This window comes from Mesocricetus auratus, unplaced genomic scaffold (genome assembly GCF_017639785.1).
Source record: "Mesocricetus auratus isolate SY011 unplaced genomic scaffold, BCM_Maur_2.0 Super-Scaffold_100004, whole genome shotgun sequence".
In the NCBI taxonomy this organism is placed as follows: domain Eukaryota; kingdom Metazoa; phylum Chordata; class Mammalia; order Rodentia; family Cricetidae; genus Mesocricetus; species Mesocricetus auratus.
The window spans coordinates 93193716-93216702 of NW_024429189.1; the positions used below are offsets into that span (position 1 = coordinate 93193716).

Consider the following 22987-nt stretch of genomic DNA (forward strand, 5'->3'; position numbering starts at 1 on the left):
GAAAGGGGAACACTCCTCCACTGCTGGTGGGAATGTGCCAACTTGTGCAGCCACTTTGAAGATCAGAATGGAGATTCCTCAGAAAAATGGGAATCAGTCAGCCACAAGATCCAGAAATTCCACTCTTACAATACAATAAGGACATCTGCTCAACTATGTTCATAGCAGCATTATTTGTAATAGCCAGAACCTGGAAAGAACCTAGATGCCCCTCAACTAAAGAGTGGATAGAGAAAATGTGGTACATTTACACAATGGCGTACTACTCAGCAGAAAACAAAATGGAATCTTGAAATTTACAGGCAAATGGATGGCACTGGAAGAAACCATCCTAAGTGAGGTAACCCAGTCACAAAAAGACAAGCATGGTATGTACTCACTCATATATGGATTTTAGACATGAAGCAGGACATTGCCAGCCCACAATCCCACCGCCAGAGAGTCTGGGGTGCACAGAGGACCCTAGGAGAGATATGCATGGTAACCCAGAGAAGGGTTATGGGATGAGATCTCTTAATTGGATTTGGGGGGGGAGAAGGGGAGGTGAGAAGGAGATGGGAAAAAGAAAAGGAGAAAAGAGGAAGAGAGAGGAAGACATGGGAGAGCAGGAAGGTTGAGCCAGGGTAAGAATAGAGGAGAAAAGGATGGGAGATACCATAAAAGAGGGCGCCATTATAAGTTAGAGGAGAGATCTGGCACTAGTAAGATCGTCACAGATCTACAAGAATGACACCATCTGGCATTAAGGCTACCTTAAATGCCCTCCCATGATAATGATAATGAAATATGCAACCCTAGAACTCTCATCCAGTGGCTGATGGAGCCAGAGGCAGACACCCACAGCTGTGCACTGAATTGAACTCCTGGAATCCAGTTGCAAAGAGGAGTGATGAGCAAAGGAATCAAGATGGGGATGGCGAGGCCCACAGGGGCAGCTGACATAAACAAGGGGCATCACGTGGACACGAGACTGATGATTGGGGGGCAGCATGGGACTGATCTAGACACCCTCCCACTGAACCTGGGTGACAGAGGGGAGGCCTTGGCAATCTGTGGGTCCTTGGAGAGTGGAGCAGTATTTATTCCTGGCATACAGAAGGACTCTGGGAACCCATACCACGTGGAGGGATGCTCTCTCAGCCTGGACACATGAGAAAGAACCTAGGCCCTTCCCAGGATGATGTGACAGACCCTGAAAATCCCTCATGGAGGCCCTTGCCCTCCCTGGGGAGCAGAGGGGGTTTGGAGTGGGGGTGAGGGGCTGGGAGGATTGGGGGGCGGGAGAGGAGGGGAGGGAGAGGGAACTGATAGTGGCATGCGTAAAAAGTTAAATAAAAAATATATTTAAAAAATACAAACTGCAGGCATTGGTGGTGCATGCCTTTAAAAATACAAACTGCTGGTGCTGGCATGGAGGTACGCACCTTTAATTTCAGCACTCGGGAGGTAGAAACAGGCAGATCTTTGTGAGTTTGAGGGCAGCCTGGTTTACATGAGTTCCAGGCCAGCCAGGGCTATATTATAAACCCCTATCTCAAATAATAATCCGACTTCCTTGCTCGATACCACAGGATCCTCCAGTTCTGTTTTCTCATAATTAACAGCCTTCTGAAAAGGAAGATCGGGTCATAGGCGTTACAACTCCAGCATGTTGCTTACTTAGTCATCAGTGTTGTGGGTGTCAATTAAATCGGACTCTGCTTTATTTCCGATATAAGCACAATTTATTTCTGGTTGCATTTCATGTTACAAACTTAGCCCCTTCTGTCTGGCAGGTAGCTGGAGCGCTCAGGGTGAAGCTCCCCATTTACAGTCCATTGTGAGGCATGCACCCCCATGAGACTATGATCAAAATTATGGACCTGCTCCCCTCAAGATGCGCGCGTGCACACACACACACAAGCACACAAACTGCACACAATTTTGAGGAGTTCACGAACTCCCTGAGGCACAGCCTTGCGCTCTGATTGAAGACTACACCGTGGCCTGCAGAGGGCAGCAGGGCAGCTGGAGGGCACACTGAGGGCTGCATTCAGGGAAGCTAGGGACGCTGTAGAACTTGATCAGCTTTTTGAAAGCACTTTTCTTCATCACCATCATTTCTTCTGGAAAGCTAGAAAAGATTCTGGCCCGGAAGGAGCCCTCGCTCTTCCCTGATCCATCGGCGGGGAGCGACTTCTGAGCGCTCGCCGGCACACTGTTGCAGCTGAGCGATCGCATAGTCTTCTTCTTGGTCCGTACTGGCACGTAACTGAACAGGAAGGATGACAGCTTGTGCTTGTTGGAATCGGGGGCCTCTTCGAAGAAGCAGTCATCTAGTGGATCCAGCAGGGTCTCCAGATCACAGCCACCTTCCCTACTCATCAGCCTGGCCCCCAGCTGCTGGGGCTGCTTAATGATCTTCCGGGCCTGAGCTGGGTCCTCTCCTCCCTCGTTGACAGAAGCCAGGGAGAGCCCACTGGGCCGGTCCCTGGAGCCTCTGATGGGCAGGATGAGGTTCTTGGCCCTAGGGCTTGGCTGGGAAGTGCAGTGCTGGCTCAGAACCAGGGTGGCAGCCTCTCGAATGAGGTTCCAGTCTCTCAGGATGTCCTCCTTAGTGGTAAACTGGGACGTCACCGTGAAACGGATGATCAGCTTGTCGTGGATAGTGGCCGGGATAAGGAAGAGCTGGCCATCTTTGGTTATTTCCTTTAACACACTTTCTGTGAGACAATTGGGGCCCTATATGAAGAACAAAGAGGATGGGCGTCTATATCATGCCACGAGTAGGCACTCCTGGAAGCCCAGCATTTACTCGCCTAAGAGATTCAATTCCCACTCAACTCTGAAACAGAAGTGCCCTTCTCAGGGAGCCGTGGAAAAATGCATTACCTTCAGACGGAAAACCACCAAACCAAGGTGCCTCTTAGCAGGGATTTCAAAGAAAGGGTCATTTCTGACCAGAGATTCAAAGTATTTAGCCATTTCTATACCCTGGAATTGCAAACATAAGAAACTGTGGTTAACAGACCAAAACCAAACTGCATCTGCTTTGATACTGTTCAACAACTTAGACCAGTGACCTGTATGGCCTCCGTCTGTCTGCCTGTCTTTCCCATTTGATCTTGCCCACATTCAAGCTGGAAACCCTCTACTTTTTCATTTTTTGTCATGTCACACCCACCCAGAGACCTTGTGTCTCAAAGTCCTCTTTCCAGTTAGTCCCAGAACTCAACAACCATGTGCCTTATAACTTAGCAATCAGCCTCCTGCTCCAGTCTCTCAGTTTCTCCTCTGGCCATGGGAGCCAGCAAGGGCCCACCTCAGTGCCCAAAGCAAAACACAGCAGACTGTACAGGCTGAGCCATAGCCCTGCCTCAAAAGGTTCAAGTGGGTCAGGCGTGGTTGCACACACCTTTAGTCCCAGCACTCGAGGGGCAGAGTTAGTTCAAGGCCACACTGAGCTGCATGAAATTGATCCAGTCTAAAAGAGAAACAGCTCATACAAAGGTGATCTCAGCATTTGGGATCACAAGCCTTTAATCCCAGCACTTGAGATATATAAACTAGGAAAAGATATTCAGTCTGGGGCATTTTGGTCTCCAGCCATGTTTGGGCAATTAGTCTCCAGCCACATTGAAGGCAGGATTGCTTCAGCCTGGGTAGAGGTAAGAGCTACTGGCTTGGCTGTTTTGCTTATCTGACCATCAGCATGAACCACAATATCTATCTCTGGGTTTTTATTTTTCATGTTACAATGCTCTAACAAATAAAGCTTGCCTGAAGATCAGAGTGCAGAGCTAAGCCATTAGTTAGCCATAAAGGCCAGGCAGTGGTGGCACACACCTGTAATCTCAGCACTCAGGAGACAGAGGCAGATGAATCTATGTGAGTTCAAGGCTGCCCTAAACTACACGCGATTGAATCTGTCTGAAAGAGAAACAGAGCTCACACAAAGGTGATCCCAGCACTTGGGATCACATGCCTTTAATCCCAGCACTAGGGAGGTAGAGACAGGAGTGATAATGGCTGGGCAGAGAGAGGAGACAGAGGCTGGAGGAGACAGAAGTTCAGGCAGCCTGAGGATTCAGTCTGAGATGCAGTCTAAGGATTCGTAGGGACAAGGTTGCCCCTTTGGTCTGAGCATTGGTAGAGGTAAGAACTCTAGTGGCTGGCCGCTCTGCTTCTCTGATCCTTCAGCTTTTACCTCCTGAGAGCTGACTCCAGGTTTTTATTATTAAGGCCAATTAGAATTCATGCAACAGTGTTTGCTGCAGTCGCCACCTGGATGCAATGAGAACAGTGCTGCCAACTTGTATAGGCACACCACTCCCCAGGAGCCACGGCAGCCACAGGTCAACCTGGAACCCCTCCTTTTTGAAATAATGTCTTCTGGAAAATATGCAGCTGCCCTGTGTTCACATAGTGTCATTGTGTTAAAAACAGCAGGGTTTAGTGGCTACAACAGAGTCCGCATGGACCACCAAAAAGAAAAAAAAATAATGCCATCTGGCTGTTTACAAAGGTTTTGCAGTTACCTACAAGTGATGGGAAATGGATAAGGATAATTCACCATCATTAGAAGAAAAAAAAATCACCCAATTGTGGTGAGATCCAGTAGACAAGTGCTAAAGAGGATCACAAGTTTGAGGCCAGCCTGGGCTACACCTTTAAAATGAAAATGAAAACCTACAAATGGAGGAATACGTAATTGCCAGGCCCTATGCTAAAACCTGCATGTGGATCGTCTCATTTAACCTCCGAGAATGGTATTGTCACATCATTTTGTAGGTCCAAAAAGTCAAATACAGAAAGATTAATCTGTCCAGGGTCTAACAAGAGTAAAACTAAAATTCAAATCTCTAAAGCACTAGTCAATGGCGTCATATGAACTGGCTTCAAGACTTCAGCGCAGTTAAGGGCAGCGAGAGCTATAAAGAAAATGGGGGCTTGTAACTGGAAAAGTTTCAGTAAAGTCCCAGGACTTTCACTCTTGAGCAAGGCAATTACTCTTTGTGAGCCTCACCTGAGCTGGGAGGTGACCTCAAGACTCTAACAAAGAGTGGCATAGGCTCTTTAAAGTGCTGTGCAAGTGATGATTTGATCACAAGCAACTTGAAAGATTAGTTAGCTTGTGTCAAACAGCTGCATCTTAACTCAGTGCTCACCACCCCAGGGCTTTGCTCCAGGTCCTCCAAAAATGCTTGACCAGGTGTCCCTGGAGATGCCACAGAGGCAGAAGAGGGGGAGTGGCCAGAGACACTTCTGGGGAAGTAGAACTTGACACCATTTGGGAAGAAGGGCAGGGAGGGGTACAGCTGTATGCTGGGGATGGAGTTTGGCTATGTCTGTGAAATGCCCAAGCTAAGGTGCAGGCTGATAATGAGAATAAAGCAGACCCGGGGTGTGGGGTGGGGTGGTAAAATAGTAGGGACGTGATGGGAATCCAAGGGCGAGCCAAAGGCAGTGTTAGCGAAGGTTGATCCATCAAACACTGGACCCCACACGGCAGGCAAAAGAATCTCCCATCACCTCCGTCGTCTCCATCCCCACCCACTACCCTCCAATCATGAGTCTGAAGATGGAGGAAGGGCAGGAGGAGGATGCTGGGTGGCAGCTGCCCATTAGCATACCGCCTTCACCGTATCACTTCGTTCTTGTTTATTGGGGAAATAGGGCATTTCCCTGGGGAAAAGGTGAAAAGGCAAAGATAGACCCAGTGATTGGAGGAAAAACCGTCTTTGAGTTAAGTCTGCTGCTGAGAAATACTGCTGGCCTGAGTTCTCAGCTGAGTGTCTTTTCCGTGAAGAACAAGAGTGCCAAGTCACTTAACTCTGAGTCTCTTTACTACTCAGTAATTGTGTAGTAATTGAATTGAACTAGAAAGAAAATGTACCACTAGGTCGTCAGTAAATACCTGTGGGTACAATGCAGGGATGGGTGGTAAGGACTCTCTGCAAGTAAGGAAAGCTAAGTTTCAGACATCACTGTATTAGTGACCGTAATTTTCAACCAGCTGTGACAATCAGGGCATCTCCCCAGGAAAAAAGGACATGTGGCACTGCTTCGACCTTACACACTGCCCTTTGGCCTACTTTCACTTTCTTCTTTCTGCAAAGTAGGCTTTTGAGCCTGAACTCCTTCCTCAGTTCTCAAAGACAGCCACAGGAAAGGTGAGACAGAACAAGGGATGCAAAAAACAAACAAACAAACAAAAAAAAAAAAAACAAAGGAAGCTGTGCAACAGCGTTGACTGTTTAGAAGACAAACAACTCGAGCTACAGATCAGACAGTCTACTGGGATTACGTGCTCCTCGAAACAACCAATAATCAAATCCCAGAAGCCTCTCTCTAGGCCCGACCGCCTGATCCAGACACCCCAGAAGCCTCTCTCTAGGCCCTACTGCCTGATCCAGACACCCTGGGCAGATTTGTAAACCCGGAACAAGTCTCCCTTCCCATGAAAACGCACAGCAGCATGGGCTCAGTCCCATGGCCCTCACACAACATACGTGTCTGACATGTGCTTGAAGATTCTTCACCCCGAAGGACCGAATCACGAACCAGAGCTTAATGGAGCGAAAGCGCCGACTCAGGGGGATCTGCCAGTGCTAGGAACAAATAACACAGAGCTGATGGTTAGAAGCGAGGCGCCCGGCCCCTTGGGCACTCTTAGCGTTATGTGTCACCTGCCCAGCCCCATGGGACCCAAGGTGTCGCCATGACTCCCAAAGCTGTCGCTAAGGTGCAAACCAACATCCCGGTGGTACTCCACAGATAGAGCAGGACTGGAAATCAAGCCTGGGTCCTGGAACCGAGGGTGACACCTCTCTTGAACTGCTGCTTTAAGTATTTCATTCCAGCCTGGAGACTCGAGGCAAGTTCCTTCACTAGCAGAAATTAAAGTTCTATGTCTGTTCTTCTCAACATGGATAGTAAGCAGCTTCAAGTACAGTAATTTCAAGCTCAGACGCTGGGCCCTGAGAGATCTGGGCTTCCCTCCAGCTCTGCCTGCCCCTTACACTGTGGGACTTTGTACCTCACTGGCATGCCAGTGGCATAGAACAACAGGCGCTTCCCAGGAAATGGATGGAGAACAATGGAGGCAAAAACTCCCAGGAAATTGTCCAGTCAGTGCAGGCTGTTTAGATGAGGAACTCGTGCGTTACAAATTACATCTGTCTGGTCTGGCATCAAGATGGTCCTCACTTAATCTTGCTGCCACCTTCTGACTTTTGCCTGTGAGATTCTGGTAGCTCCAGATGCACCCCTCAGGCATTCAGATTGCTAATGAGTTTATGAACCTCTGCCTCACGCTGAAACTGCTATTTCTCTGGGACCAAATTCAACAGAGTTTAAAGTTCAAAGTGGCAGTTACCAGAGATCTGAAAATTCCCCATCCAGTGTCTCAGATCTGAAAACAGAGAAATGGCTTGAGAGACATTTGCAGTCATCCTTATCAGCAATGTGGCTTCTCCCAAGCTCTCTCTCAAACGTCAGAGAGCCTCCACCACAACTTCTGCTCCCTAAAAATAGTCACATAGTCACCCTGTTGAACATTCTTCTGCCTCTCCATAGAGTTTTGCCAAAGCTTCACTGATGTGTTCATCATCTTTAAGGTTCACTCTAGTTTCCCAGGCCAGACACAGCTGGGATATTGCTCCCCCCCATCAAGGACACTATATGACCTTCAAAAAAGTACTAAATCCCCAGGCATGGTAACACACACCTTTAATCCCAGCACTGGAGAGGCAGACGCAGGCAAATCACTGTGAGTCTGAGGCCAGCCTGGTCTACTTATCAAGTTCCAAACAGCCAGAGTTACACAGAGACACAGAGAGACCCTTTCAAAAGATAGAGAGGGAGAGAGGGAGAGAGAGAGGGAGAGAGAGAGAGAGGGAAGAAGGGAGGGAGGCGAGAGAGAGAGAGAGAGAGAGAGAGAGAGAGAGAGAGAGAGAGAGAGAGAGAGAGACCTTTGATTTCCAAGAGAAACTTTCCAGTGGAAGGCCAGCTCTAGGACTTTGTCAGCCAGCAGAGGGCATCAAAACCTTAGGAAAAGACACAATCCTTGTCACAGCCCTCCCTAACCTCGTCCTAGAGATATTCAGCAGGATAACAAGAGGGTACCATATGCTCCCTCTAAAACATGCCATTTCTAGACTATGGTAAACTAGCCACCTTGTTTGACTGGAAAAGTACCTGGGAGACGTAGGGAACATTTCAGCTATTTCAGCAGATATAGCCTCATAAAGTCCGTTCCTGTTCTTATCACTCTGCTAAAACCATATAGTTATGGATCCAAAGACTGTCCTAACCAATTTCTGCTGGGTTGGGAAGTTTGGACTCATAAAGACTGGCGTGGAACCTCCTTAATTGGAGATGTCTCCCAGCATCCTCTGTGTCTCAAGGCTTTGTGGTTCTCCCTGATGTTGGTGATCTCTGCCATTGGAGAGGTACCTGGAACACTGTAACATATATGGCTCCTCTCAGAGCTGGACTTGGCTTCTACTCAAAACTGTAGCCACTTGGGCACAAAGAAACTTGGAGCAGCTCTGAGAGGCTAAGAACTATGACAGAAAGGAGAGACTCACTGCTCTAGAGAATTTTCCTCATATATTTGAAAAATAAACCCACTTGATCCCACAGCGATGCCATGATGGAAGTTTCCCAAAGCAGCTAAGAGAAAGTCACTCTCCAAGATTCAGCTGTTTCTAAGAAAACATTATTAGTGGCCCTCAGACCACACTGGGACTTAACTGAGTCATGAGCAAACTTATGAGAAGACCTTTCTGGAATTTTGTGCATACTAATTATTGAGCATTTGCAACTCAGACACTGTGGTAAGTGATTGACTTGTATGTTCCCATGAAAGCCTCACAAGCCCCTGTGAAGTCAGTGCCGTGTTCCCAAGGTTCAAAGACATTCAATAGTTTCCCAAATGGCTACTGATGCACAGAGTGCCAAGCCAAGCACACTGTGTTCTCCTTCCAAACCTTTCACTAGCCATGTGATATGCAGAATATTTATGTACATCCCATACCCACCTAAAACAAGGGGCTCGTCTTCAAACTGAAGAGTAAATCTAAAGAACTTGCTTTCCTAAGACATGGTGTGTGCTGAGAGCCTGCGCCTGAACGAGTTGAGATGCAGGCAGCCTGCAAGGTGGGAGGCTCTCTCCCTACAGAGCTCCTGGATGATCTATGTCAAGGATAGTGACATGAAAGCAATTTAACAAGAAGTCTCTTCCCCACCTGAGGAAATAGTCTCCTGAATAGTAAGCAAAACCAAACAAACAAAAAAAGTCAAAGATGACAAAAGAAGCTTGTTGTAAAATAGTCCTTCTGTACCCTGTGAAGATGTGTTGTTCTCACTGGTTTAATAAAGAGCTAACTGGCTAATAGCTAGGCCGGAAGAGGTTAAGCAGGAAAGCCAGATGGAGAGAACACTGGGAAGAGAAAGGGTGGGGTTGCCAGTCAGATACACAGGAAGGAGGAAGTGCAGAAGTTGAGGTAACAAGCTATAGGTCACGTGGCAGCATGTAAATTATTAAATGTGGGTTAATTTAAGTTGTAAGAGCTAGTTAGTAATAAGCCTAAGCTATTGCCCAAGCATTTATAATTAATCATAAGTCTCTGTGTGGTTATTTGGGAGTTGGCTGGTGAGGCAGAAACTTCAATCAACAAGAGCTGATCTACCTGTGGCAAAGAGAACATTTCCAGGAGGAAAACAAGCCAAAAAGATTCAATAATTGTGATTTTTTTTCCCTAGGGTTTTGTTTTTGGGGGTGTTTTGTTTGTTTGTTTTGTTCTGTTTCATTTTCTGAATTTCATTCTGTACGCTTGTACACAACTTGAAACCAAGGGTATCCAGTGGCAAACTATGTGATGACTCATAGCTTGCTGCCTCTGAAGAGATCTGCCATGCAAAACCTCAGGGGTCAGCCAATAGTCCCCATCTTAGAAGCCACAGGCTGCCCATTCCTGGAAACTCACCATGAAGTCCGTGGTGGCCCCAGAGTTGGCGTGTCTGAGGTAGACAGGGTTCACACTGAAGGTTTGCTGCAGCTTGTACTTGTCCTTGACCCTGTGGGTTTCGGAATAGGTATTAGTGGCGGCTGAGGTCTCTCTAAGGAAGCAAGGCATTTCCACAAGCCAGAACGCGACTCACCAGAACCCAGTACAGTCAAAGTGTACCATCATCCACTTGGAAGGGTTAAAGGTGAACGAGTCAGCATACTCAATGCCCTGCAGGAATCCCCGGAGCTCAGGGCACAGAAAGGCTGTCCCAGCATAAGCAGCATCGACATGGAGCCATAGCCCCTCGCTGGCACCTAAGAAAGCAAATGCCACCTGCTAGCGGGGAGGCATGAAAGAGCTACTACCAGTCAACCAAACGGCATTGCTCACCCAGCCGACACCACCACGGCAGGCTGCCAAGAGGAGACCCCGGAAGGCATGATGTACCCTGCTAAAGGAGTCAGCAAGGTGGTGGAGAGGAAATGAGCCGGCATCGGTATGAGGTGGAGCTGAAGGAGGCACGGCTCCATAGTTTTATATAGATCTTGTCTTTTAAACAGAGCCTGCTTTGAATAAATTTCAACACTACAAGTGAGCCAAGGTGAGGCTCTTTCACAGTTTGAGATTCTTCCGTAGTTTAGATATCCCGTGTGCCCTAAAGGCTCATGTGTTAAAAGTTTTTTCCATGGAGTGACTATGTGGAGGGGGGACTTTAAGAGGTAGAGCCTCTTAAAGCCATCGGGTGTAGTTTGAAGAGGTGGTGGGACGCTGACCTCTCTCCTCTCTTCCCCACTGATGTATGTGGATTGGTTGTGCTCCAACATACATTCACATTTGGTGCCTCACTCTGAACCAATAGTGATAGGGCCAACTCATTGTGGATTGGAAGCCTCCAAAGCTATGAGCCAAATAAGCCCTTTCTCTTTATAATTTTTATTTTTTCTTTATGTTTTTATTTTAATTTTTATCATTTTATTTTATTATTTATCATTTTATATAAAATTATAATTTTATTTAACAATTAAATGTTATTTTATTATTATTTCATTATTTGTTACAGCAATGGAGAGCTGACTAATGTGTCCTAGGACATAATGCAAAATACAGCATTTCTAGCTTTTATCTCAGCACTAGAAAAAGCTCAGTGACCTTGACCTGCTGGGGACTATGCTCATGACTTTTAATGATTTCCCTCCCTCCTTCATCACCAAATTGACCAATGAGAATAATTCAGTGGAGCTGGTTTCAAGTTCTTGTTCTAGCAAATATTTCCGCTGTAACCCCTTAACTTCCTAGCCAATAAGGACAGATACTTACAGATGGGGCCAAGCTCTGACAGCCTGTCAAATGCACAGACCCCAGTGGTCCCTAATGTTGCACAGACCTAGAGAGAGATAAATGGTCACATGACACATTGAGCCTGAACAAAGACTTTCTCCCTGACATCATCTGCCATCTGCATGCCCCCACCCAGAACATGTATATCTTACACTCTATTTTATCATAAATTGCAGTAAGAAATCTACTTTACACAACAACTTATTCCATATACATGTACTTTTTTTTTTTTTGAGACAGGGTTTCTCTGGTCTGTTCTGGAACTCGTTTGTGGGGACACCAGACCTTGAGCAGAAACCCACTTCCCCTTCGGCCTGGGAGCAGGCATCTGTGTAATGTTTACTGAAAACAATTCAATGCTTTAAAGCTCTTGATAGGGCTCAGATAAGGGCTTGCTCACTGAAATACCAGGCCTTTCACACCCCCTACGGCTAGATGCCTCTTCCTGTTTCCCTGTGGTGTCTCCCCGATTCTGGGGCCGGAGATTAAACCACCAGCCAGGAGGAAAGAATGGTATGTAGATGAATGGCAGAAGTCCTTAAAAAAGGGAAGCTCCTTTTTCTTAGAGAGACTTCTCCTGAGACTTCTCTCTCCTAAGCGGACTGGGGTCTCCTCCTAAGCTGACTTGGGAAGCATAAAGTTTTCTTAAAGCAACCGACCGGTCTCTGTGTCATCTATCCCGACCACCTCGCTACATTCTCGGATGCAGGCCGCACAGCAGGTGCGACACTCGTTCTGTAGACAAGGCTGGCCTCGAACTCACAGAGATCCGCCTGCCTCTGCCTCCCGAGTACTGGTGTGTGCCAACAACACTTGGCATACATGTACCTTTAAAATGAAAGTTTCACCAGGTGTGGTGGTGTACACCTTTAATCCCAGCACTCAAGAGGCAGAGGCAGATAGGTCTCTATGAGTTCAAGTCCAGCCTGGTCTAAATAGTGAGACCCTGTCTCAAAAAAAAAAAAAAATGAAAGCTTCACTAAATATCTACTCTAGGTGTAATAACACCTCAAGATAGGTATGATGGTGCGTACCTTTAGTCCCAGCACTTTCGAAACAGAGGCAAGCCTGGTCTACAAAGTGAGTTCTGGGATAGCCAGGGCTACACAGAGAAACCCTATCTCAAGAGAGAGAGAGGAGGGGGAGGGAGGGAGGGAGGGAGGGAGGGAGGGAGGGAGAGAGGGAAGGAAGGACACCTCCTAATTTGTAAAACACTAAATGTAAAGGTTTTTCTGCTTCTGTTTGCAGCACATTACTTCCCAGGACTCTGTCAAAATTCCTTACTTGCTAACACCCACATTCTAGCACACTGATCTTAAAGATACATTCTGACTTACAAAGATGGGCACCAAGCCCTGCTGCTTGTCTTCCTCGATGGCTCTCTGAAGAGCTTCTCCTCGGAGTGAGAAGTTGTCGTCCACAGGCAGAAATCTCATCTTCACAAGGGAAATCAAACCAGCCTTCTCCACTGAGGAGTGAGCCTACGTGGGTCATGGAGAACAGTCCACAAAAGGGCATGAATTAGCACGGCTAGGAATGGCAGAAGACCAGGACTGAAGGAATTGAATGCCCATGTTTGAATTCAGCATTCCTTATAGCTTCTGGACTCAGCCCCCAGGCTTGAACTTCCTTGAAACCCTGAATTCACAGGTGTAGTTGAAAATTACACAGGTACTAGGCAACTTACCTGGTCAGAGGCATAGGCAATGAGACGAGCATTCAGAGAGGACTCGTCAGCATCGGGCTCAATCTGTTGCATTTCTAGGATTTTGTTCTTCCTTGCAGCCAACAGGGCAATCAAAGTGGATTCGCTGACAGTGCTCTGTAGTGGAGAGAAATTACCAATTGTGTCAGCCTCTCTATGTCCAAATCCCCAGTTTTGTTCCCATGTAATAGGGTGGTGTGTGTGTGTGTGTGTGTGTGTGTGTGGTTGTTATTAGGTTATTAGTAAGGAAGCGGGGTGCCCCTCCCCAAATGGCCTCGTTCTTCCCTGACTCACATACCTACTCTGCATTCTAAAAGTAAGTTTTCACCTAATAGCAATATCTTTCAGAATGACTACAGAAACAAGGAAAATATTGTTCCAGAAACAAGCAAGAGAATGTCCCATATTACCATGTAAAATAATTGAAAAGAAAGAAAACCAAACTTGTGCCAGAACTACATCTCCATAGTAGAGGCCACATTTAGCCCACCCTCAGACCTGTGTTTGATCACCAGCACAAATAGGATGAGAGGAAAGGGAAAAGATGGGGAGAGAGAAGACAAGTGAAGAGAGGAGGGGGAGAGCTCCATTGTTTCCAGAATAGAAATGGAGTTTGATTCCACAAGGATGGAGAAAAGTGCTGGCTTGGACAGAGGCTGGTGATTTGGGTCCGGTTTTGTTTTCAGTGGTTCTTATCAACGTGGGCAACATTGTCTCTCTGGAAACTCATTTCTATCTACCAAATGAAGAGCATCCACATTAAAGGGATTGTCCCCTAAGATAGAGGAGGTTGGCTGATATTATTCTCCACACAGGATTGTGGGGGTCCTGTAATAACCAGATGCTGAGTTCATCTATTTCAAGTAAGGGAATTGGTGAAGAAGACTATGATGGTGATGGCAGTGGTGAGCAGTGACTGTGGCGGAGGTGCAAGCCACGCTGATGGTGCAGGATGCGGTGGTGATGTGTGGTGACCGGGTGACTTAAGGCACACTCCATGGAGAGCAGGATTGTGGGGAAGGATTCGCCTTTGTTTTTGGGGCTCAGCCCCCGTGTGAGAAGGAGTGTTGTCATCACAGGCACCTGCAAGACGCCTCCCCCCTGGCTGCCGGGATGGTGATGCAAGAAGTACTCAGGGAGCCCCAGCATCTTCACCAGCCAGTCCATGACGCTCATCTCCAGCTCTGTGCACGCTGGACTGGAAGCCTGGGAGAAGAAAGGGACTTTCATGTCCTTTGTCAAAAGGGGAAGGAATGGGGGCTTTGGATCCACGCTGCCCTCAATGCTGGGGAATAACTGGCTTAAATCTGGCTCTCCAAGTCTCTAAAACACTCAGCTGATATTCTAAAACCAAGAGAAAGTTTTTACTAAGAAATGCTGTGTTCTTTCCCAAGATAACAGCCCTAGTTGGGCTCTCCCCAACCTCCGGTGTGCTACAAAAGTTCAAGCATAAGAGATAAGAATGTTCCAGAAGGCTTCTGGCACCACTCAGAGCTAATAGAGCTTAAGGGAAGTCCCGCAGCATATCTCTAACTCTTCAGAGACAAGAGCCCAGGGGAAATTGTGACCCAACAGGCATCCAAGTGCCCTGTTAAGGTCACAAACTGTAGAAGTAACCAGATCTCAGTTCAAATCTCATCTGAGTCTGAATAAGCTCTGTGAATTTAGCTAGATAACTTACTAAAACCTCAATTTCCTCATCTATAAAATGGGGCCAGTACTCGTGATTCCATAGGATTAGATGAGATAATTTATATAAAGTTCAAATTTAAATAATACAAGCCATTGTAATATTTAATGTTTTTATTTTCTATTAATATTCCATTATTAATATTTCCTCAAATACACGCACCCCTTTCAGAGATAAAGAGCAGAATACATCTGTCCTGAGATGGTACTCCCAGCTGTGTCCTCAATTATCAGCAGTTACAGCCATTTCTACTCACCCATGTGAATCCTAAGCAGTTAATGGCATCAGCCAGCATATCTCCTAGCAGGGATGGCCAAGAGGTAAGGGCCGGATAGTAGGCGTGCATGTGGGGGCTCTGCCAGTGTACCACCTAGAGACAGAGAACACACATCGTGTATACAGCTGGCACCAGATGACATGTCCAGAAAGCTCTCTCTTCCTCTGATAAGAAGAAACAAATCTAAAAATGGGGAGACACTTTTCAGAGAGATAAGTAACACAGTTCCTAAGAATCAGTGTTCATCACTGTTCTTTCTCTCCACGTATCCAGACTGAGCTAGTTCAGCAGTCGAGGACCTTCGTACATATCAGAAAGGAACTGTAGGAACTGAAGACTGCTGCAGAAACACGGATGTGGGACTCTCACATCAGCCCCACACTCTTTCCCTGCCAGAAAATAAAAGGAAGCAGAAACTGAGGCGGAAGAGCTAACAGCTATTTCCTCTCAGTTCTTGCCAAAACTTGTGTTGTTGTGGGTGAGTGAGGTCTCTGGGAAGAGCCCCTGCTGGGAGTCAGTCAGATTTGTTCTAAGCTGCCCTTGGTGGGGATGGGGTCAGCAGAGGTAAGGCCAGAGAAGAGAGACTAGCCCAGGAGGATGGGAGGTAACCTCTAGGCTAGCCCTGAGCCATAGCCAGAGACATAAGGGGCTGAACAGCTGGGGGGGGGGGCCCGCCTATGGGGCACCACACACTCGGTGGCTCACACGCAGTGCCTGTTGACACTACTGTCCTGCTTCCACACACGTTTGTCTCTGAGCGAGGCTGTGTTCCCTACTTCTCACGAAGACAGGGTCCTCCAAAACCTGCCGATTCTTAGAAAACTACCGTGGTTTTCTTCACAAGTCCTTCCTCAGCTGTTACAGCCCACTTTGATCCCTGAGTCAGAACAACCCCGAGTGTGAACATGTCCCCCCTACTAGCAACTCAGCGGAGAGCATCTTGGTGCACCGTTCTATTTTGTGTGAACAAATTCTTGCACCCTTTGTAGGGATGCACACCATGCACCAGGAGAGGTGGAGTGAAGGCCAAGGGCGCAGGAGCCGTGGCTACTCTTGCCCTCATTCAGCTCCTTCCTGATGCCCTGTGAAGTCTGGGAGCCTGAGCTCCAAAGCCCATGTTTTCCTCAGTCAACTTTGAGATCTATTTTTAATTTTTCTTAAAAGTAGTCTCAAAATATGTATACACCCCGGGCCCTTATAGAACCAGGAGCCTCTCCTGGACCTCCCCCATCATAAAATAAATCCTAGGAGAGGTAAGATGAACATGAACAAGAAGCCAGCCAGCGTAAGGTGGTAATATTAGCGGGAACTAACCACTAGACAACAGATGCGCCATGTATCCTGACTTGACTCTCAGTCAGCAAACCTTTTCCTTCAGCTCTGCACAAGCGGGAGACTAACGGGTGGCTCCAATACCCTCCACTTTCAGTGTTTTATCCTGTTTATGGTATTTAATTCTCACAGCATCCCCATGAGGTCCAATCCTCATCCCTGTTTTATTGATGTGAAATGGAACTGGCAGAGAGAGGTAGCATCTCGCAATCCCAAACATCATCCAGTCCCCAAGGCTGCCTGCTGCAGAATCCACCCAAACCCCCAAGGGGAGTGGTACCCTGCCTCCCCTCACTGGGTTCCTGTCAGCCTCTTATATTCTTCCTTTTTAATTTTTAAATTGTGTTTGTTTTTCTCTCTTTATCTGTGTGTGTGTGTGTGTGTGCTCCGTGTCTGTGTGTGTGTGTGTGTGTGCTCCGTGTCTCTGTGTGTGTGTGTGTGTGTGTGTGTGTGTGTGTGTGTGTGTGTGTGTGTGCTCCGTGTCTGTGTGCCTGTGGAGGTCTGAGGGAGTTCGTTCTTTCCTTCCACCATGTGGGTCCCAGAGACTGAAGGTCTTCAGGCTTGCCAGCTTGCTTTCTCTTTCACTCTCTCTCTCTTGCCAAGATTACAATTAAAACAAAATGAAACTTTCTCCTCTCAGTGTCTAGGAAACGGCAGGAAGGAACAACCATACAATTTTCAAAAAGAATGCAAAGGGCCAGCTGCTTCCCGACCGGCTCTTAGGGGCTAGCACCGCCTGGGGGATGGGGTGGATGACCGGGCCTTCGTTTTAACTGTGCTCAGAGACCCTGCTTGGAAACTAGGGAAGGGTCCACCCCCTGGTGCTATCAAGATGCAGTTATCAGGTTCTTATAAAATAATCAGATGAGATAAGCCAGAAGAGCCCTTATCAAAGCAGACAGACCTCCAAGTCCAGAAATAAGCCTCCCTGGCCACACACCCCCGGAAACTGTTGTGCCTCCTTCTCTCATCAGTGGCACTAACAGTTGCTCTTGGTCTCACTCCTAATGACAGTTAGTCCCTCGGGTGACAGCATCACAGAATGAAATGGGTGAGATAATCTTATCGAGGAACTAGGCCTTTCGGGAAAGCTGCACTCACACTGACATTTTCTAAAGACGCTTGCAGAACAGACTACACAGCAAACTTGCCCTTTCCAGACTTTCAGAATTTTCTAATCCTGGCTTCTACACCTAAGACCAAAGCTTTGGGGGACCGATAGGAGCAAACCTTAAGTTAACACTGGGAGGAGCTTTTAGACTCACACAGATCAGCATGGAATGTTACAAGCAGACAGACTCGGGGTTCAGTGGGTTTATGGAATGAGTGTTGCAGAGGCCAGGCCCAGTTTGAGGGGCCTAGTCACCTGCCATAGGGGAGAAAACAAAGGGTTAGATGACTCACACTGAAATCCTGGATCTGCCACACAGGACCTGAGCCTCAGTTTCCTTGTCTGTCAAATGGGTCACTAGGAGGATTAAATGAAACAGCTCATGATGAGCTAGTGCATAACCAGTATAGCACAGGGAAGGCACCCAGGATAATATTAGCAGAAGTACTCATTCTGATGACCAGGGATCCCATCATAGTCCAGGGCAGTGAGTTCCAGCTCAAGTCTCATGCAGCAGCCAGCTTCCATGTGGTACCTGCCCAAGCCACCATCACTGAAAGCTGCTCCCTCCTCCATCATGGGGCATATTAGTAATTCCAGACAGCCCTTTCTTGTCCCTAAGAAGCAACTCAACCGCCAGACCTCCCGGTGAGAATTACACAGAGGAAGTAGCAGCTGATGGGGCTCGCTGAGCCTTCCAATCTGCCAGCTAGGGTGTTCCCCGGATACCGGTATTCTCTGTTTGGTCCATGCATTTGGTAAGATTTCAGAAACTTGGCCCTGACTATTGAGATGCATGATGTCTTTTGGGATGCATGTCTATTGGGATGCATGATGTCTATTGGGATGCATGATGTCTATTGGGACACAGGCACTGTCCATGGCCTCTGCTCTCCTTCCTTGCTTCACTGTTGCCCCTTTTCTTCAAACCAGTCTTCATGCCCCCATCCATCTCATTAGCTAGTCACACTTCTGGGGATGGTGCTGCTGTTTCTCCCTCAGCCCCACACCGTCACTATAGACCAGCACTGGCATGAGAAACCTACTTCCAGGCAAAGCCATAGCCCTACCATTCCTAGAAGATGAGCTGTGATGTTGGGTGACAAGAACATGAGGGATGCATTGTACTGCCACACTGACTTAAGTGAGGGTTTCTTAGGATGCCGTCCAGCCCTGTGTACCCTGAGATCTGGAATCATCACTGCAGTTACTATATCTCACCCCAGGCATGATGACTCGTTCAATGTCCCCAAAGATGCTGTCCCAGCTGTCGGGTTCCTCTGGAGCACTCAAGGGTAGCTGGGCTCGCAGGTACCCAGGCTGGACATCTGGAGTCACCTGCCTCTCCCGCACAGTGCTCAGGTACTGGCAGATATAATCCACCATCTCTTTCCCTAGACAGAAGCAGAGGAACCAGGTCACATTTCCTTGACCTATTCATGCCTGTCCCTCTTGCCCCGATCAAAAGACTTGCTGAAAGGAGAAAGATTCATAGGCCAAAGACCTGATCCCCAACAGGTCACTGATGGGGAGGGTAGAAAGAACATGTGAGAAGACAGAAGAACAAAGGGGGAAGTCTGCAAAGCACCAAGTGAAACATTTCTTTTCTTTCCCCTTCCCTGCTGGCATGTTCTACTCTCCTGTTGTTTCCTTCCCAAAAACAGAATAGCTATAATTCATTACACAGAGACTCAGTAGCTTTTTGAACCCCAAACTGGTTTTACACACACACACACTCACACACACACACACACACGCATGCACACACACACATGCACATACAATCACATGCACACACTCATACATATACTCTCACACTAGCTTGCTCATGCACTCACACATCCACACAGATGCACACACACACTAGAACATTTTCACACTCACACACACACACACACTCACATGTACTATGTTGTCAGCACAGATGGAAGTTTTTACTCCCAGCTCTAATAAAAGGAGAAAACATCTTACGAGACTCATTAAATCAACACTCTCATCTTTTTTTGTACTTGGCAACATCTTTGGAGTGCAACTGAAACTGTAAGCTTTCACACACACACACACACACACACACGCACACACAAATGTCGTATACAATTTCTGAGGTACATGGAACATGTCAACCTGGCCCCCAGAGATGTGAGGCCCACAGCTCCCTGATGCTGTTCCTCGAGGCTCTTAACATGCCTTTCATGCTCATGTACCGAATGATTGAAGACTAGATAAGGAAGCATTTACTAAGGGAAGTTACTCTTTCTTCCCTTTCATTTCTTCAGGGGTCTCAGTCTTCAGAGGTACGTTCTCACATTCACTCACTCCCCCCCCCACCTTGTGCCGTGCATCTGCTGTGAACGACAGGAAACCCTCACTAAGCTCCCCTCCTCTCCTTACTACAAAGGAGGAAAAGAGCAGAGATGAAAAGGAGCCTGACTAGTCTCCTTACTTCAGCTCATGCAAAGTTCCCAAACACAGGACCTAGCCTAGGCAAAACGGAGGAGTCAGGGAACTTGACTCCTTCAACCCTCCACAGCCTTGGGCACCCAGCAGCGATGCCCAGCAGACATAGAGCTGCCACTCACCCAGGGACAGCCCCAAAGGAATGTGTATTCCACTGCAGGATAAGAACCCTCGCTCACTCACTAGCTCTCTGTCAGCTAAGTGCACTGTTGCAAGGCAGTGTGAGACTAATACACACTGCCTGCAAGGGTTGATAACCACTTGTCGTTAGGGGAGAAGAGAGGAATGGTTAGATTTAAAACAGGATACCTATCACCTTTAGGCAATCTGCCTGAGTAGTGGAGATGAGAATATTACAAAATTATAAAGACACTCAACATTCTCTTTTGTCATATAGGCTTTTAACTGTAAGTTGATGTGTACTAAATGGAAGAAGCTGGACCAAAGTCATCATAGGCACAAGTGGCTTTGCTGGAGGTGTCATCCTAAAAATTCCCTTTAAGTAATTACCCATGCCCCCTCTGCAGACAGCCAAGCCTGAAAGCAGGGTGTTTGGTTTTGCTTTTTCGAAAAGCCTGCACACAAGTGTGCAGTTAGAGAACACTTAGGGAGTGAACAGTAAAAGAACAACAAACTACTTCATGCAGAGAAATTAATATTAAGAGAGTTTGTACCATTACATATTTGGGACTCTTTTTCCTATTTCATAAGATAATTGAGTGGATCACAAACGCAAGTAGTCTATTTTGTGGAAGGTAGAGAAGAAACAAAACGCAAGACACAGGAAGCATGCATGGAAATGGGTACATGAGAGACAGAATGGGGGACCACTTAAAACTCTGATCTGCATCCCACTCAGGAGAAACAGTGCTGAGCCTCTCAAGCCAATTCCAACATTCACCTGCCCCCAGCAGCAGTTTCTGCAGCCTCACCAATGGGGAAGTCCCACAGGGTACCCATCACTCACCTCGAGCTCGGTATTCTTGGGGCTCCATCATTTCCCGTGGCTTGCTCCTCCTGGCAGACAGACCGAGGAGACTGGAAGGCAGCTGTCAATCAGCCTGGCTTCTTATTCCCTACTCCTCCTTGCTGTGCACTCCCTGGCAGCCTTCTTATTTAAAGAGTTCTCCATTCCGCTATCTTAGCCCCGCCCCATGAAGTCCCTCCCTGCAAGCTTAATGTCAGTCCCTCTCTTCTCCCAGTCCTTCTTGATAAGAACTTGGATCAACAGATTCAGAGGAAATTGTTTTTTAGACCATTCAGGGCACCTACCAACCACAAGCAGCCCCAGGCAGACAAGCTAAAAGAGCCCTCCATTATTTCTGTCCCCACCCCCACATTCAGAAACTAGACTCCCTGGATCAAAAAAAAGGACCTAGATTGGGGGCCAAAATAAAGTCAAGAACATTCACAACAAGTGGCACAGATAACCAGCTGCTCTTGCTCAGGCTTCTCTATTAGGTGAGGTGTCAGGACCCAAATATGGAAATCCATTCTGACGTGCTCAACTCACTCCTATTGTCTCTAAGACATTAGCTTAATGACCTGAGTGAATAGCTCGTATCCAAACAACATTAGACTTGAGCCCAGACAGGTTTACTCTCACCCTGAAGGCTAGGTTATACATACGTGCAGCTATGGGAGATACATACGTCAGCTATGAAGTGCCTGAAGGTTAGCAGTACGTGCAGCTATGAGTGTCTTTAGTACTAAGGGAAGTAATTGCTATTTGTCCTTTATACATGAGTTTACCATTATCCCCACCTTTGGTTGAATACATAAGATTGGTATGAATAAAATAAAGGCATTCAGTATGGACTGAATCGCCCTCCTGACACTATCCTGTCTCTGTATTTCCTTAAATGTCTATAGCTAGCCTTTCCCTCATCCACACACCGCCACTCAGGAGTGGACCCAGGGCTGATCGGCTGGTCCTGACTGCAGCCCCACAAACACCAGTCCATGACAAACGGTGCCCAACGTGGGGCTGAGAATGGGGGGTGGCAGAAGCAATGGACACCGCAGAGGGACAGACACCGCAGTTGTACAAGTGTGAAGAGAGCGCTTGGAGAAAAGAAGTGACGTGCGGTGAGTGGATGTCGTAAGTCAGGAGGAAAAATGTATAGAATCGCAGATATGGAACAGGAAAGTTACACAGATGACAGTGAAGCGTGGTGAGTTTACCTCAAGAGGGAAAATGTGTATAATTGTAGATGGGAAACAGAGAAATATTAGCCAGATGATAAAGAAGTGAGTGAGTTAACCTTGAGAGTAAAAATGTATAAAATTGGAGATATGAGACAGAAAATTATTAGTCAGGTGATTGTATATTTACTTGGGTATATTTTAATAGCCAGAAGAGCTGCAGTAAAGCAGAAGCAAGTACAGGAATTACTAGAATTTGAAAGTTATGTAAGGATCCTCCCCCTCTCAGAAGTCACTGCCACAGCTGTCTCAGAGCTGCCCTGGGGCTTGGGAAAGAGAAGGTGCAATCCCACATGGGCACTAGGTCAGCAGGACCTTCAGGTACCAAGAACTCAGAGTTGCTACAATGCTACAATGGTGGCCTTAGACTTTTCAAGCAGCTACAGCCACAGATGACCTGCAGCGGGCCAGCCCAGGCCCAGAGGACAAAGGGCAGAGTAGGGCTCCAGGGTGTCTAGTCCCTGGAGGGAAGGCCATGCTCAGAAGCCTGCAGTTTAGAAAGCTGCTGCCATGGCCGATGTCCAGTCAAGGCTATGGAAAATGCTAATTAATGCAGCCAGTCAGAAACTGTTTTAAGACCTTATAGAAAAAAGGTGACATAGATGAATTTGGATTTGGATGTTCATAAACTCAAGGGTTAGTTATAGCTGCTGTATTACAAGAGATATCAGTTGAAGAATTTTCACTTCAACAAACTAATCATAATCTAGGGAAAAAGAGGACTGAAAGATGTATGTATATGCTGAATGGTGTGGCCATACCTGTGTGTGAAGTGTGGTTGTGAGTGAATCCTAACAAAAGGACCTACTTGAATTGCTTGGGATATAGTTTAAAAGGGCATTAAGTCAGACAGTGTCTTAACAGAAAGGGTTGGCAA

At 47.1% G+C, this 22987-nt stretch overlaps 1 protein-coding gene across 1 annotated transcript; it reads right to left on the reverse strand.

Moving 5' to 3' along the window:
* Window positions 1–1705: 1705 nt before the first annotated feature.
* Hdc (histidine decarboxylase) lies at window positions 1706–21003 on the reverse strand. The gene is made up of 12 exons (XM_005068571.4): window positions 20873–21003; window positions 18670–18842; window positions 14985–15098; window positions 14122–14244; window positions 13021–13155; window positions 12671–12814; window positions 11313–11379; window positions 10147–10309; window positions 9972–10062; window positions 6492–6590; window positions 2872–2973; window positions 1706–2721 (listed from the first exon to the last, which is right to left on the reverse strand). Exons 1-12 carry the CDS (start codon window positions 20901–20903, stop codon window positions 1975–1977), a joined length of 1989 nt encoding a protein of 662 aa, XP_005068628.1. The 5' UTR covers window positions 20904–21003; the 3' UTR covers window positions 1706–1974.
* Window positions 21004–22987: the final 1984 nt, after the last annotated feature.

Coding starts and splice junctions, on each gene's coding strand:
- Hdc (XM_005068571.4), bottom strand. CDS start 20,903: ATGATGGAGCCCCAAGAATACCGAGCTCGAG. Junction 13,156..14,121: donor AGGGGGGAGGCGTCTTGCAG/GTGCCTGTGATG, acceptor TCTCCACTACAG/AGCACTGTCAGCGAATCCAC. Junction 12,815..13,020: donor TTGCCTATGCCTCTGACCAG/GTAAGTTGCCTA, acceptor TGACCCACGTAG/GCTCACTCCTCAGTGGAGAA.